Source organism: Barbus barbus (assembly GCF_936440315.1).
Source record: "Barbus barbus genome assembly, chromosome: 40".
Taxonomy (NCBI): domain Eukaryota; kingdom Metazoa; phylum Chordata; class Actinopteri; order Cypriniformes; family Cyprinidae; genus Barbus; species Barbus barbus.
This window is the reverse complement of record NC_136718.1, coordinates 20,846,395-20,862,900: the sequence shown is the minus strand read 5'-3', so window position 1 is coordinate 20,862,900 and position 16,506 is coordinate 20,846,395. Positions and strand designations below refer to the sequence as shown.

General features: G+C 35.1%; 2 protein-coding genes across 5 annotated transcripts; one reads left to right on the top strand and one right to left on the bottom strand.

Annotated features, from left to right (window-relative positions):
• Positions 1-898: 898 nt before the first annotated feature.
• Positions 899-3,091, top strand: LOC306859333 (molybdate-anion transporter-like). Of its 4 annotated transcripts, XM_079400336.1 has the most exons (3): positions 920-1,064; positions 1,225-1,309; positions 1,396-3,091. In XM_079400336.1, the coding sequence occupies exon 3, from the start codon at positions 1,481-1,483 to the stop codon at positions 2,621-2,623; it is 1,143 nt and encodes a 380-aa protein (XP_079256462.1). In that variant the 5' UTR covers positions 920-1,064; positions 1,225-1,309; positions 1,396-1,480; the 3' UTR covers positions 2,624-3,091. The 4 variants fall into 4 exon arrangements, with proteins under 4 accessions (XP_079256463.1, XP_079256460.1, XP_079256462.1 ...); XM_079400337.1 differs by having other exon boundaries at positions 899-1,064; positions 1,225-3,091; XM_079400334.1 differs by lacking the exon at positions 1,225-1,309 and having other exon boundaries at positions 905-1,001.
• Positions 3,092-3,807: 716 nt separating this feature from the next.
• Positions 3,808-14,571, bottom strand: LOC306859642 (ganglioside-induced differentiation-associated protein 1-like 1). Its single transcript, XM_079400766.1, has 6 exons — positions 14,383-14,571; positions 10,304-10,496; positions 7,501-7,674; positions 6,802-6,896; positions 6,547-6,661; positions 3,808-5,707 (listed from the first exon to the last, which is right to left on the bottom strand). Exons 1-6 carry the CDS (start codon positions 14,560-14,562, stop codon positions 5,364-5,366), a joined length of 1,101 nt encoding a protein of 366 aa, XP_079256892.1. The 5' UTR covers positions 14,563-14,571; the 3' UTR covers positions 3,808-5,363.
• Positions 14,572-16,506: the final 1,935 nt, after the last annotated feature.

Here is a 16,506-nt window from a genome sequence, read left to right as displayed (position 1 = left end):
GCTGTACAACGTTGATGCGCTTTAGTTAATCTGAGAGACATAAGAGATGTCTGTCATCCAGAAAATGATTCGAAGAAGCGCGTTACATATTAAACGGTGTTATAGTGACACAGTGTGCAAACGCGCGGTAGCGCAGTTAAAAAAAATACAGCATAAGATAAACCCTATGACTATTAATGTAGTCATGCTTACGTTTGATATAAATATTCTGCTTTCTCTTACCTTAATTGTAGTTTTCTTCATTAATTTCGTTATATACTTCACATTCATCTCAAAACACAAACATGTGTCATTGGTAACCACATAGATTTATATATTCAAATCTTAATATCTATACAAATCTTAATGTTTAAGCATATAATGATATTCTAGGGAATTGTGTGCTTCTAATTTTAGACTTTACTATACTTTTGGCAATGTCTGTGTACCAAGTACATTTTGAAAAAACTTTATTGGCATCAAAATCTCGTGGTTAAATATTATTATTATTTTTACAATAAAATTATATTATTCATTAAATTATATTATATTAAAAATTAAATTATTTTACAATAGTTGATTGTATTTTTAAGATTAAAAATTCTGGGACAAGTGAAATATAATACTTATAATAAGGCGTGGTAAAAAGTTCCAGCACAGTTTTAGTATAACTTACTTTTGTTTGTTTTTTATCTGACGCTTTTAACTAAATTTATAAGAACAAGAATAAAGAAGAAAAAAAGATTAATCCAGCGTTGCTTGGGAAACTTGATGAAGCGTCCTGGTATATACCCTAATTAATATTTATATTGTCCGCTTGCTTAGTGACCAATCAGAGATTAGTTCTCTTTGAACGCCGGTATACGTAATTAATATTCATAAGCTAAGCGCAGGCGTCCTTCGTATGCTTTGCGTCATTACGTTTGAGTAACCCGGAAACACACACGGATGTTGTAGAGAAGATAGACGAATATTGAGTGCATTTATGCTGTAAAATCCTCTGAAACCATGGCATAGAAAAGGTATTTTATCTCCCAAAATCAGTGGAGACTTTTCAAACTCTTAAGGAGAATGTTAAGCGTAAGGTAGGTGTATTTAAAGCGCTTAACCCAACAGTTAAGGTTGTTAAATGTTAGTCAACAAGTCAAGTTGAATTTCAAAAAATAGCATTAGTGCTTTTAAAGCATAATTTAGTGTTATTGGCCTGCTTCCATGAATTAATAATGACTGTGTGGCTTATTTCAGAAGTCAAGCTGTCTCCACCGGACTTATCCAGCAGTTTATATTTTTTGAATGTTACTTGAGGAAGAATATAAGCCTTTTTTTGTTGGTAGAAACAATTCTTCTTAACATTTAGTTGATATGTAGTTCCCATTTCACTATTTTTCATAATGAATATTTATTCTCTTCTTGCAGATTAACCATGAGTTTCACTGGACCAAGAGCTGTACCAGGATGCTGATTTAGGATTTGGGACTTCTTCGGTCACCTTTTGTCCATCATGTTTGTGACAGCATACCTTGCATTTATAGTCTTGGTGGGACTGTGCGTGACTTTAGAGATCACAGCCCGCCGTCTCGCCTCGTCCCAGGCCACACAGACAGCTGTTGCCAATCCCGCATTCAGACGGTTCCAGAAGCTCTTTCTGAAGGCGTATCTCCTGGCCCTCTGGGCAGACTGGCTGCAGGGACCTTACCTTTATAAACTCTACCGACATTACAACTTCCTGGAGTCTCAGATTGCCATTCTGTACGTATGTGGCCTCGCTTCTTGCGTGCTATTTGCCCCAGTGGCCGGCTGGCTACTGCAGTTTCTGGGACGGAGACAGACGTGTCTCCTCTTCTGCCTGGCTTATTCTGTCTGCTGCATTACCAAGCTGTCACAAGACTATTTCATACTCATGCTCGGACGTGTTTTAGGAGGCCTGTCCACCTCTTTGCTAACCACCGTGTTTGAGGCCTGGTATGTGCACGGTCACATTGATGTCCATGACTTTCCCAAAGAATGGATTCCTGTTACCTTTGGTAAAGTGGCAGATTGGAATCACGGACTGGCGGTCGGTGCCGGGCTGGTGGCGAACTTGTTCGCCGAATGGCTTGGGTTGGGACCGGTCGCTCCATTTCTCTTGGCGATCCCCAGCCTTGCCGCCTGCGCCTGGTTTGTGCTGTCCGAATGGGGTCAGGAGGATAGACAAGAAGGCGCCAGTGGAGACAAAAATGGCCCTCTTCCCAACCCTCTAAATGCCCCCAAAATGCAAATGTCAACATGGGCCCGTTTTTGGCGAAGCTGTCTGGACGGGCTTCGCTGCTTGCTGTCGGACCGCCGTGTTATGCTTTTAGGGGGCGTTCAGGCACTTTTTGAAAGTGTGCTCTATATTTTTGTCTTTCTTTGGACTCCTGTACTGGAGCCACACGGCCCGCCATTAGGAATCGTGTTTTCCAGTCTAATGGCAGCCAGCATGGCTGGTTCCACACTTTTCCGGCTGGCCACGTCGGCTCCGTATCGACTCCAACCTGGTCACCTGCTCTGCTTAGCAGTTCTGCTAGCTTTCTTCTCCTTTTTCATGCTGATGTTCTCCACTGTACCTGGCCAGCCCCGGCCAAGGGAATCTCTGCTCGCCTTCCTTCTGCTCGAACTAGCCTGAGGGCTGTATTTCCCGGCAGTGAGCTTTCTCCAAGGCCGAGTGGTTCCCATGGAGCGCAGAGCCGCCGTGTTGGCGTGGTTTCGTTTGCCTCTTCACCTCCTGGCTTGTCTGGGGCTGCTGGCTCTTCATGGGGAGGTGTCTGGGGCTGGTGCGGGGGAGGCTGGCAGTGGCACAAGACACATGTTTGCAGGATGTGCGGGGATGATGCTGGCCGCTCTGCTTGCTGTCATCAGCCTTTTCACAGTGGCCAGGAACGATGCTGACCTGAGACTAGAGGGGACCAAATTGGAGGGAGAAATATGAGGTGTAGAAAGACAGACACAGGATTATGGACTATGGTTTTATATGCTTTGTGTTTCCTTTATTAAGGTTGACTTGGTTAAACAGTTGTATTTATGTTAAATCAGAAAGTACATGGTTTCATTTTCCTCTGCTATGTTAATAGAACCAATAAACTCCTTAAAATCCGCAGATGGTCTTCCTTTTTTTTTTTTTTTTTTTTTTTTTTTTTTTTTTTTTTTTTTTTTTTTTTTAATCAGCCATCTAGCCAGAAAAGCAAGAACAGATGTTTGATTTTATGCTTAATAGGAATGTAATCTTGGATCTTTTTGTCGACTTGTTTTCTTTTAATTAGAACAGGTTTTGGATTTCGTTTTAGAACTAATTGATTATAGGAATCATTGATCTGAACTTATTCTTTTCGAGTAAAAAAAGCATTTTTTGTAGATAATTTTGGCACTGTTCACTCAAAAAAAAAGAAAAAAGAGGTGCATAAGCTCAGATCAGTGAGGTCTACAATCAATCGATCAAGGTCTATGATCAATAACATAACATAATGAAAGATATACAAGCAATATTTTGTAGCCAGGTCTTTTTTTTTTTAACCAATAATTTAACAATGAAAAAACTTTTTAAAAGGTACAAAAATATTCACATTTTTGGTTGGGAGTTGTTTTATCCTTTGTGAGTAGTCAGTAAGTTTTTGCCCAAAGCTGTAACATTAGCATTTTTGAGAAAAATAATGTCCTCTCTGAGTTAAAATGACCAGGACACAGCAAGAGGGTGGTTTAGAATGATGATAAACTGGGTTTAAGCACAAAGGAAATGCTCAGCTTGCAATGTATTTCTTATTTTAAAAAACCGGTTATCTATATTGAGCTGCACACAGACCATACAAAGAAGTTAAGGTAAGCATTTTCATTTATTGAAATCGATGGCAACTGAACAAATTAAGGCTCATGAACAAACATCTTAGAAAGCACTGTAAATAAATGCATATTTTAAAAATATAAAAATAAAAATTACAAAATAAAAAAATCTATTGTGAAGTCTAATGACCACAGACATCAATATATTTCTCATGTATTTATCTTCCAGTCATTCCGTTTTTAGAGTAGGGATCGCCACTTTTCTGAATTTACAACAAGCATTCCAGATGAAGGAAATTTCTGAGTTTTGAGGTGCTGAGAAATTAATCTCAGATATTGTACTGTACATTTGTTATAATTATAGTATTGAAAATGACTTACAGCAGTACATAAAATGAAATCATAGAGTATTAATGCATCTTCACAGTTGTATATGGCTTGTGGGTGAGGTGGTATAGAACTCATATAATGGATATCATTTCTTGTGTTAATGGTCTCTCACAGTTGTTAAGTCAAGCTGAGTTTAAATGTATAAGTGAACATTACTGGAAAACCTATCATTGTCTTTGGTTGTAAACCCATTCAATTAAACAGGCATGCTTAAAATGGATATACTACTTTAAATGACCATTTGATTTTATTATAAGTCTAATTTCAATAATTCTATTGACCATCAAGGTGTGTTTGCTTTCATATTAAATATCGCATTATCTTTTACGCTCAGAACTGGAACTTGGCATTCACATTTCTATACCACCTCCATTTCAAGAACTTTACTCATCATGTGACTCAGTATAGTTTTGACGACTTTGCTAGTGATAAAACAAAAATAAAAAATTATAATTAAATAGGAAAGAAAATGCTTGAATTGGCAGTCTTATGAGGAACACTCATATAGTAAGTTGGTAAAGTGTAATGTTCTGATAATTTAGGCCTTTATGTCTGCTAGCACTGATTCCTCTCACCAAATGCAGAAGCAAACCGTTTCAGACCAGAAAATTGTCATGCTAACAGCGATGTGTTGCAGTCTGCTGATGAATAGTGTTTCAGCTGTGATCTGCACTAAAAAGTGAATGACTAAATGCTGATAATTTTGCAGGATAGTCTGATGATTTTGAATTTCTTAAATTAAATACGCAGTGTTTGGAAACTCATACAAAATATAAATGCTTAAGAGCTCAGGGTAGATTAATAAACATTAATTTGGGCTTTATGTTTATAATATACTTGGCCGTTGTGCTGTACCATATAACCAAATCAACCTACAAGTGCTCTAAATGGCAGAATGTGTAGTGTTTATAATCTGGACAGAACAACACAACATGATTAAGCTGGATGCAAGCCTAATATGAATAAAATAAACCAGTAAATCATAAAAAAAAAGTCATGAAGGCATTCATTACCAGAGAAGGTGCTGTTAAGAAGAATTCCTAGTCTTGGAATGTTCTCATTATATATTTATTTAATTATTCACCCAAGTAAGTAATAGTGTTAATCTCTGTATATTGTGTTGTTTTTCCTGCTCTTGTAAAACAGTGTTACCGAAAAGTTCGAACATCACACAGACACAAAACACTACAAGAGCACATTCACTACATGTATTTCTTTTTTAAAAACCAATAGGCAAAATAGCCCATCCCCCCGAGAGAGCCCATTAAGAAGGACGCGCCAAAGAAGGACGGCGGCTTCTTTTTTACCATTCGGAATGCATTGGGTAGAACCGCAGAGAGCAGGGTTGTGTGGATGTCCCCCAACACCTTGCGGAAAGCGTAGCGCTTCTGCACCCGCTCAAAAAACGACTGCAGGTTCGGCCGGCTCCCATCCTCCCAGTATTTCCTTGAGAGTCCCAAGAACTTGAGCCTGTGCAATGTGGCTCCAAGACAAATATCAGCTAGTGTAAAAGTAGGTCCACAAAGCCATAATTCACACTTTTGACCTGCGTAGAAAGGAAAGACGACTTGTAAGATCAAAAACAACTGTTCCCAAAGCAGGGTTATTACAGTTAACTAAAGCCATAAAAAAACACTTTCATTACATGAAATAAAATCAGCTTTAACTGAAAAGAAAATACGAAAAAAATCATTTTAATTTCAGCTAATTGTCAAAGCAACATTTCTCATTTTCATATAGTTTAGCAATGTACTAAAATAGCTAAAATTGAATTAAAAAATTATAAAATCAGTAGACAAATAAAAAAGAAATAAAGACTAAAATGACACAAATACACTTGACCTAAAATTCAATTAAAAACAGAAAATATCAAATAAACTCTAAATTTAAATATTGATCAAAATTATAAAAGTATCTAAAAAAATACTAAAATAACACCGTCTCAAAGCTAATATTTATAATGTAAAAAAATGCATACATACAGATGTGAATTCTTATGATTAACAGGAATTTACGTGACAAAATGCACCTATAAAAATAATTGAATATTTAATCAAAGATCATGTTTCAAAAAGAAAAGGTATATGTAAAAGGTAAATGTTATTTAAAAAAGTATTTTTTAAGTTATTTTAATAAAAAAATGCAATAAAATACAACAACCTTATTTTATTTTAATAAAACAATATAAAATAATGTTATTAATTAAGATTATTATATTTATCAATTATTTATATAATTTTATTTTTTGTAAAATATAATTACATGTTATTAAACAAGCTTATTTTTTATTATGGTTATATATTTTTGTTAATAAAATGAAATAAGTTTATTTCATTAGGGTTATTTGATTTGAATTGTTAAATGTTAAGTGAACAGAAAACATACCTTGATATTCCAGTTTTCTTTTTTCCAGCTCTGCCTCTACTTGATCTAGCACCATTGCCAACTCACCAAGAATTTTTTTCAAGTAGTTCACATTGTCATGGTCCAAGATCTTTGCCTACAAAATATAGTTTTAAGAAGTATTCAAGACATGGACAAGCTATTATTTCATTTTCAAGCTAAGATATGACTGCAGTTTGTTATGTGCTACACCAAAATGTGCTACACATCATGTATGCAGTGAAGCCGCTGACTTACCATGAGCTTTTTCTGCTTGGAGAGGTATGGTTCTGTCAGCTGGGGTTCCTCATGGTCCAACTTCATCAGTTCAGATGCCGCATTGGCCAAATGTCCTGCGAAAAATCAGACCAAATTGTGTAGTTCAGTAAGAGCTTTCATAGACCTCCCAAACTGAGAAGACTTTGTTTTTCCTTCACGATGAGTTATTCATAGTTAACATTGTCGGGCAGCACATTGTGAACTGGCACTATTTTCTGCAAATTTTTAAGTTCCTGACAACCAATTAAGGAATTTAATAAGACTTCATGCATAATACCACCGCAGTGAATGTGATAAACAACACCTATCATAGGAACTCCCTCCAAGTTATGAACTATAAAAGAGATTTATTTACTATTATGCCGGGTTTTCGTGACATAATTTATTTTGCTGCAACACATTGGCTGGATCAACTCTTTGGATTCATTTGCATCGTACTATAGATCCAATATCGATGAACTCTGTATAAATAGGCCAGCATTAGAGCATTTTAGTGAGAGGATGCCATGCCAGTTTACAGTCAACATTTGAGACAACAATTTGCTTCAAAACGTGAAATCTGAGAAATAAAACGATTCCCAGACTAAGCAGGTTTTGCAAGTCAGATGCTTTGCTTTCTATGCATTTCACAAAGAAAAAATATTCTTTAATGGTGCACTGAATTGTAGCATCACTTACTACGTATTTCAGCAGTGGCGTACTTTGGGATCATGGAGTCGATTGTGAGTTCTGGGTGCAGGATGCATCCATGTGTGTAAGCATCCATGGGCAGCCCATCCAGCAGCTCTCGGTACTGCTGTACCCTTGCATACATGGGAGTTCCTTCATCTGGAATCAGCTGGGCTACTGTGTCTGAAAGAAAAAAGAAGAACACACTCAAAAAGATTTTTACTATACATAAATATAACCATGACTCTTCTGATCTGGTCATATAATTAACCTGCTTGCTTGTTATAAAAGTCTCACTGATTTACATTACAAGCTTTCAGAATTTCATCTTAATTGTTGGCCATATAAATATCAGCAACTGCATATTTCAGTTCTTTCCTCTGAAAATATGAGCTTCATATTCTCCTATATCATACTATGTGAGCCACAGAAGCCTGATGTATTAAATGTGATACTCAAAAAAACATATACGGTTTTTAAATATTTTTTTTTATATTTTGTCTAAAAGTTCTATAAACTATTCTTTCAAAAATAATATTTTATGACTATTATTTAATGTCTCTGGATTTAAGATGAATAGAAATGCTAGCAGCAGCTTTTTCAGATATTATGGACATCTTTGTCTCTTTGGTGACCAATCTATAGACTGAAGTCAGATTTAGTCAAACGTTTGGTGTCAACAACAGTGACAAAATGAGAAAAAGCAGCCATATCTGATAAAAATAAGCCTATAGTGTTACTACACTGGGGCAGATAGAGGATGGTACAAAGGGCTATCCCATTTTACACTGCTCTGCACCTCCAACAGGCTGACCTGCAGCTCTCCAAGATCAATTCAGCCGATAAATACAAGATCAAACATCTCTGTTACCCTGGCACACAAACAGCTGAAATATGCCTCGACACCAAGGCACAAACATGAGCATCTTCCTTGTCCACTATTCCAGGCCTCACAATTTGATATTTAGGACATAAACTCATTAACCATCCACAATGCAAATGAAAATCGTACAGAAGCCCAATTTTTACATGTTTATGCATTGTAATGCATTATGTATTCAGAGCTATGTGAATGAATTAGGCTTTATTTTAGTGTTTGCAATGCAATTATACATTTCAAAATCGAAAACACATGAAAGAATAGTCAGTGCTCAAAATGCACATTGAGTTTCATATCAAATTGATATATTAATATATTACTGATACATTTGTGTTTGGACACTCTAAAATGTAAAATATAGATCAGGAGTGTCTGCTTCGATCTCCTTCATTGAGCTTGAATAATCACGCTCAGCTCTTATCACTTAAATGAGTGATCTTGGATCATAGACAAGCTTCTGTGAAAAAACACCCCCACACTCAAACTGTGAAGACATTCAAAATGACACCCAGCCTGTGAGAGAAAATACAGTGCACTATACACTGATTGTGATTTAGCATTTGTATTGCTTACACAGGGCAAACGCTCTTATCTTGATATATCATGATATGGCCAGTGTTATTTAGTATCATTGAGATACTATTAGAGTTTTAAAAGTTTTTTTGAATAGTTTTTATTATTTCTGTTTTCATTTTGATTAGTTAGTTAGTAATTTTATTATGCATCTTTGTCATTTTAGTAGCTTTTGTTTTTTATATATGAATTTCTTTATAATTTTTATTACTTGTTATTTCAGTTTTAGTTATTTTAGTACATCAAGTTAAACTACAGTTGTCAACATTTGAAGTGGATCAAAAAAGTTCATCAAAGTTACAAGACAAGAACGCATTTTGGTTATAGGATAACTTTGATATATTATATTTATATATTTATCTTTTATATATATTAATATATATATATATATATATATAAGTAATGCTGTAATACTGTACAGTAAGGCCAAGAAGAAGAGTGCATAATTGACTAAACTCTGCTTTTAACAGAGTTAAATGATTTTGGGAGGCAGCGCCTGAAAGTAGTCCCCAGCTATATCATAACTAGTTACCTAGCTGGGGACTACTTTCAGGCGCTGCGCAATATCATTGCGCCTGCTGCACTCATGGTACGGCAGCAAAGTTCCTTATATCCTTATAGAGATTGAGGTCTCTGCAGAGTAAAAGAGGGCGTTTCTGAATTTGTGGGTGTTTTCAAACTGCTGGGAGTTTCTCAATCATACAAACAAAATGATCCCCCTTACCTAACCCCACCCCTAAACCTACCATCACTATGACGTCAGCCAATCAGGACACATGGTCTAAAAACGCCCCGATCTGGTAACTCCCATTACTTTGCTGCAGAGACCTATACTTGTCCTTATATAGCAAAGTTCCGGCAGTATAGTTCCTAGACATATCGGTCAAGAAAATCGCAACTTTTAATATTCTGTCAGTCTTAGTACATGATGTAACTACAGAAGAGTCAAGTTTTAAATAGGAAAAATATCGAAACTCATTTTGGAGCGAGATGCTAACCGTTTAATCCGATTCAATGATCTATGCTAAGCTAAGCTAAAAGTGCTACCGCCAGACCTGGAGATCGGCTGAATAGATTTGAAAACGGTAAAACTCAACTGTTTAAATCTTGGGGAGTTGGAAAATGAGCCTATTTTCAAAAAAAGTGGAGTGTTCCTTTAAATTAGTTTTTTTTGTCATATTCTTGGTACAGATTTGCCATTTAGCACTACTTATTTATTTACAAAAAATATTGGTACTTATTGGAACTATTTTGGGGAAAAAAATAAATGAATGAATATCTATATTTATATATATTTGGGGGGGTTATGAAAAAATGATAATGCATACCAGCTGGTTGAGTATCTTTCTGTAGTCATACCTCCAATAAAGTTGGTCTCTATATAATCAATGATTTGGTTGTAGTCACTGACAATCGAGTCTCCGTGGATGAAAACCGGCACTTCCTCCCCTAGGTTGAGCCTCATGAACCAAGGCTCTTTGTGCTCAGTTAGAGGCAGACTAACATCCCGTTCTTCACACAGCAACCCTTTCTCATTGATCACCAGACGCACCTGCAACAAAACACACACAACATCATCATGACGTACTACCTCAGGACTGAGAGCTTTAGGATTTTGGACAAGGGTTATTATAGTTAACTAAAACTAAAACCATAAAAAATTTATTATAATAAACATTTTTGTTACCTAAAATAATTTTAACTGAAATAACGTAACAAAAAACTTGATTTCAGCTTTTTTTCTCATTTTAATTTAACTTAACTTGATGTACTAAATCAACCCGATCTCATGAAAGTGCGTATAAATAGTACGCCAAATAAAAACGAAAACCCGTGGTATCGACACGCAAAAATTGACTTTTTGCGATGGGTAGGATTAGGGTTGTGGGGTAGATGGGTATCATATGCATGCGAAAACTGCACTTTATATGTACGTCAAACACGTTCGTATCACATATACGCCAAAGTCCATTTTTGCGTATCAAAATGGTACACCAAATTTTATTTGGTGTACCATTTATACACATTTTCATGAGACCGGGCTCACTAAATGAACTAAAATTTAAATAAAAAATAATAATAACTCTATACAGCGGTCAACTTTTGAAGTGGATCAAAAAACTTCATCAAAGTTGTCCTAAGACAAGAACACATTTAGGTTTTAGGACAACTTTGATGAAAGGTTGTGATCCACTTCAAATGTTGACTAGTGTAGACATATACATAAAAAACTACTAAAATGACAAAAACAAACAGCAAAATTACTAAAACCTAATTAAAACTCAAATCTTCTGAATGAATGAAACTAAAATAATTATTTTGGACTATTTTTTATTATCACTATTTTGAACTTTAAAAGAAAATGACATTAAAATAAAATAGGTACTAAGGAATTCTTAATTTAGCAGTTCAGCTTTCAGTTTTCAATAATATTTATATTATAATAATAATAATAATATTTAAAATCTGAAATCTAGTTGTCTGACACATCCCCGATGATGAACCCCACTTTTTTATATTTACGCATGTCACAAACCAGTAAATAGATGTTCTACTCTGTTTTTGTCAACACTGTATCTATTTATTAACCATTAAAAAATTCATTTCAGTGTTAATGTGAGTTTTGAGGCATTGTAGTTTTAATTAAATGTCTGGCTGGCTAGCTGTTAGAAATTTGATTAAATAAACCATTTTATTGCTTGTAGGTCCAATTTACTTCTTATTCATTCTATGGCTCTAAGCAGTAATAACCAATGGGTCATTCATTTTTTTCTCAATATTTTTTCTCTTAAAATGCCTGTTTGTATACTTACTATCTAAGGTCTACTGCAGTAACTATACATATACGTAGTAATATATATACAACAAAGGAGATTTTGTATGCTGAGCTCTGACGCTTTGGCATTTAGCTAAACAACACAATGTGTTTCAAATAGTCACTTAAAAGAATATCTGTTTGCTTTAAGTCTCAATGGACAAGAGGAATGCAGCTAGTTTTCTTTCAGTTTTGGTTACACGTAGCATTAAAGATACAATCCTGCCTGATACTGCAAATCCAGATGGATCAATCAAGATAAAACGAGGCTCTGACTGCTGAGTGACAAGAGCATCAGCCAGCAACTTGAGTAAAGCCTAATGAATGTCAGGCTGTGTTCAGCTTTGACTGTGCTGAGGTGTTGCAAAGCCAATAGACGCATTTGATGGGGCACTTTGCGACAATGGTGTGATGTCTGGATTCAACCGGACACATAATAATCAACAGAAAAAGACTCAGCCAGCATTACAGCTTCATCAAGATGATGCATTGATTAAATACAATTCATGACCAAAAGAAAGGCACAAGGCAATGATATTGAAGGTCAGCAGCACCAATCTATTTTCTGAGATGACATGATTGTTTTGATGTTAATTGCTAGTAAATGTTCTCCGATTAATATTTCTATAAAAATCAGTCAAAAACTAATTTCTCAGGAGCCTTCGAGAGAAAACACACTCAATGGTGTCAAGCTTTGCAATGTTTAACTGTATTTCTCAGTCTGCTGGTAAGTAAATAGGAGATTAATTTTGGCAGGTCATTGATTTTTTGCTCAGCTTTCCATGCAAGTCTGTAACTACTGTAATCAGCAAAAGGAATCACTTTGCGATCTGATCCTCACCAATGTTTTGGTCAATTTAATATTGGTTGTGAGGAGTCAGGTTTAGCTTAGGTATTCAAATCATGTAAACACCAGCAGCAGACTGATCGTGGAGAAAAGCGTCTCTTGCACAACAAACATTAGTCTGAGGCCACCAAATAATGAGGCCTTTTCCATTGTGATTCAGTGAATTTTTTTAAAGAAGTTTCATATTACAATAAACAATTTATCAGACAAAGAATGTCTCATTTGTAACAGAGTGCATAATGCCATCACACACTACATTTAACATTTTTACTATACGTTGGAATATTGCAACACCTTTAAAAAAGAGAGTTGACAGTCATATTTAGCCATTTAGCCATTACTAGCATTGTGCTCAAGGTCATGACACTACAAGGTGTTTCCTAGAAAGACAGTTTAACGCATAATATAAGAATGCAAGACAGTTTAGACAAAACAGAAAGACAGTATACATATATATATATATATATATATACTTACACACACAGCCATATATATAATAGTGTGTTTGTATTTATTTGTCATAAATATTATATTAAACTGCACACACTGTTTGAATGTGTATATGTATATATTCAATAATCTGTAATAAAGAAAATTATATTCAATTAGAAAAATGTCAAACAAAAGAATCATCACCAGCAGTTTACTATTTACTTAATCTATTTACTAAAGATTAAAATCAATTTCTGTGTTAATGTAAGTTTTGAATGCATTCAAATATATGCATAAGTATATATGCATATAAGATATAAGTATGCACATTTTAATATATATGCACCTCTCTCTCTCTCTCTCTCTCTCTCTATATATATATAGGCTATATATATAATAGTGTGTGTTTGTGTAAATGTGTGAAATTTGTCATACATAAAATGCACACACACACACACACACACACACACACACATACACACACAGGGGCGTCGCTGGGAATTCTGGGCCCTGTGCACTGACTTTGTGCACTGGCCCACCTTCGCCAAGGGCCCCTGTTACTCTGTTCCACTATTACCCCCTGTCCGACGCCCCTACACACACACACACACACACACAAAAAAAACAAAAACAAATTCTAATCAATTTCAGTGTATATATAATTTTTAAACATTTATAATATATAACATTATTATTATAGTGCATATAGTATTATGTTTTTAATCAAATTAGGCATATTTGCTAATACAGCAGCAGGGAGAAGTTGGAAAAAGGATTAAACATAAAATAAGTGTACTATTTTTAAAAAACGCTTATAATAAAACATAGCAAAAGTTGGGAGTCAGTTTTAATTGTTAAAGTCATTGTTTACACATTCATGAGAGACAGGAAAGGCATCTTTTCGTAGAATGCCACTGGCTGAAATGTGCACGAAGCAAGTGACAGCAGAATACGAAATCACCGTTTGTTTTTCACAAAGCTACCTCATTTTAATGAATAATTTAGAGTGCCATCATCCTCCAGAGCAAAGCAACACACAACTCTGCAACGACAGCCTTAACCCCGTTATAAACAGTTACATCTGCTATTTATTTGCTCCCAAATCCATCTGATAGGCACTATGCATGTAACTGATCGATGATGTTGGGCTGCAGTGGACTTGAAGCTATAGTCAAGTCAAAATGTTCCATCTTCTGCTGAGGTTTCGTAATGTCTTCATAAAGGACGCAACAGAACAGACAGGTAGGCCAATAAAACACGCATCCACCCAGAGAAAGCGCAATATTATTTGTCCCACTGCATAGTATAGATTCACCCACCATTTTCATGCTGTGCTTTTCTTACCTTTTGAGAGCTGAAGGACTGAGTCCAGTGGTACAGAACGAGCCTGTCTTTGGAGTATGGCTTGTGTTCTATCGTGGGCTCGTGACTCTCCTCTCCGTCTGTGATTTTGCCATCTTCATCCATGGCTGATATGGGCCACCAGCTACAGTTGGTGGGAGTAACATTGTTGGAAGACGCCATGACAGAGGATTTTGTGCGTGTGAGAGAGAAGCAGAGAGAGAGAGGGAGGGAGGGAGGGATAGAGAGGGATGGCTGGAGGGAGGGAGGGTGGGACGGAGAGCGGGGGGATTTCATCACCACGAACAGGGGCATCATCGACACTTTCGATACTCCACGATACATATATAGGGTTCGTGCAAAACACGGATTCCAGAGGAGAACTGTTTAAAAAAATGCAATAATTGTCATATTTGTTATCATTTTGTTTTTATACATTTTAGAAGAGAAAAAAAGGTTTAGCATTTTCTACAAATAGGGTTGATTTATTGGCTCCAAAATGTCTAAACATAAAATAAAATCTAGTAAAACATTTTCCCTACCCAAAAATAAATAAATAAAAGGTCATGACACCGTCATGAGGGTCTATAGAAATCCTCTTTTTAATATCTTTTATTTTTTGTCACATGATAACACCACACCAATTTGGCTAACAAAATATCAACACTTAAATAAATAAATAAATAAATAAATAATACATATCTCTGGACGGTTATCTACACACATTTTTATATTATACAAATAATATAAAAAAAATGAAACATGCCCTTCACAGAAGAGGTGTATTCGAGTAATTGTCTGTACAAATAGCTTTTTAGTGTATTTTTAAACACTCGCAAGTTTATTACAATATAATCTCTGGACGCTTTCACCATTTGACATTTAAATATTATATATATATATATATATAATATATATATATATATATTATATATATATATAATTAGTGCTGTCAAACGATCCGAACTAAATTTTTGTTTACATAATACATGTGTGTGTACTGTGTATATTTATTATGTATAGCTATATGAATACACACACATACAGTATATATTTTGAAAATATTTTCATGCTTACATGTATATATTTACATTATTAAAGCACACAAAAACTTTTATTTTGGATGCGATTAATCGTTTGACAGCACTATACACACACACACACACACACACACACACACACACACATACATACATATATAGATATAATTTATAAAAGTGTATTTATTTTTATTTATATAATTTTTATTTAATAATATAATAATAATATTTCTATAATTATGCATGGTTACACCATCTAAAGATTAGAAAGAAAATTAAAACATACCCATCACAGAAGAGGTGTATTCATGTAATTATCTGTATGAGGGGCTTATTAATGTACTTTACTAAATATTAATAATAAGACACAATAAATGCATTAAAGATTCAAAATAAACCGACTATGAAACACTTGTCTCAAACGATGTGGTTTGCTCTATTTAATAATAATAATGGTTTAGTAGGATTAAATATCACAGTAGCTGGCCACCCCTTAGGATCCAGCAGACGGCGATGTTTCTTTCCAAGCACATTTCTCTGCTGTGAGATCAAGCGGAGCTAATGCAGCTTTCTCCGTCAGCATTACCAGCATGGATAAAGATCCAGTGACTGCAAGCTGGCTTTTGTTCAACAATCACTCAACTAAAACCAAGACTGCGGGATCATTTTACCAGAGAGCAAATCGTTTCTTTTTACTTCAGCTTGAAATAATTTGAGTGTCTAGACTTTTGCATATTTATTTATAGAGTGAGAGTCAACAAAGCTTTAATTGGCATGTAGGCTAAAATTTGTCATAAGCAGCTGCTAAAAAATGATAGGGAAAACAATTAACAAAGTTAAAGACATAAAATGGAGAATAAATAAATAAACATCATAAATGAATTGAGATGTAACATAATATTCATACATTTTTATTGCGTTATTAGACCCATGTCACTCTCCTAAACGTCCTTGAACTCCACAAAACTCAAAATGTCAAATCCAGTCTATCCAATCTGTTTACTTGGGCCACTGACTGTTTATTATGATCTATTGGTGTCAGCAAGTGTGGTGCATTTACATTTTCTCTCTTTATTAGCCTACTCTC

Bases quoted from the DNA above. Each gene is read 5' to 3' on its own strand.
- LOC306859642 (XM_079400766.1), bottom strand. From the start codon at position 14,562: ATGGCGTCTTCCAACAATGTTACTCCCACCAACTGTAGCTGGTGGCCC. The intron at 10,497-14,382 runs GTAAGAAAAGCA...GTTTTGTTGCAG, and splicing joins AGTCCTTCAGCTCTCAAAAG to GTGCGTCTGGTGATCAATGA. The intron at 5,708-6,546 runs GTATGTTTTCTG...CTTTCTACGCAG, and splicing joins AAGAAAACTGGAATATCAAG to GTCAAAAGTGTGAATTATGG.
- LOC306859333 (XM_079400337.1), top strand. From the start codon at position 1,481: ATGTTTGTGACAGCATACCTTGCATTTATAGTCTTGGTGGGACTGTGC.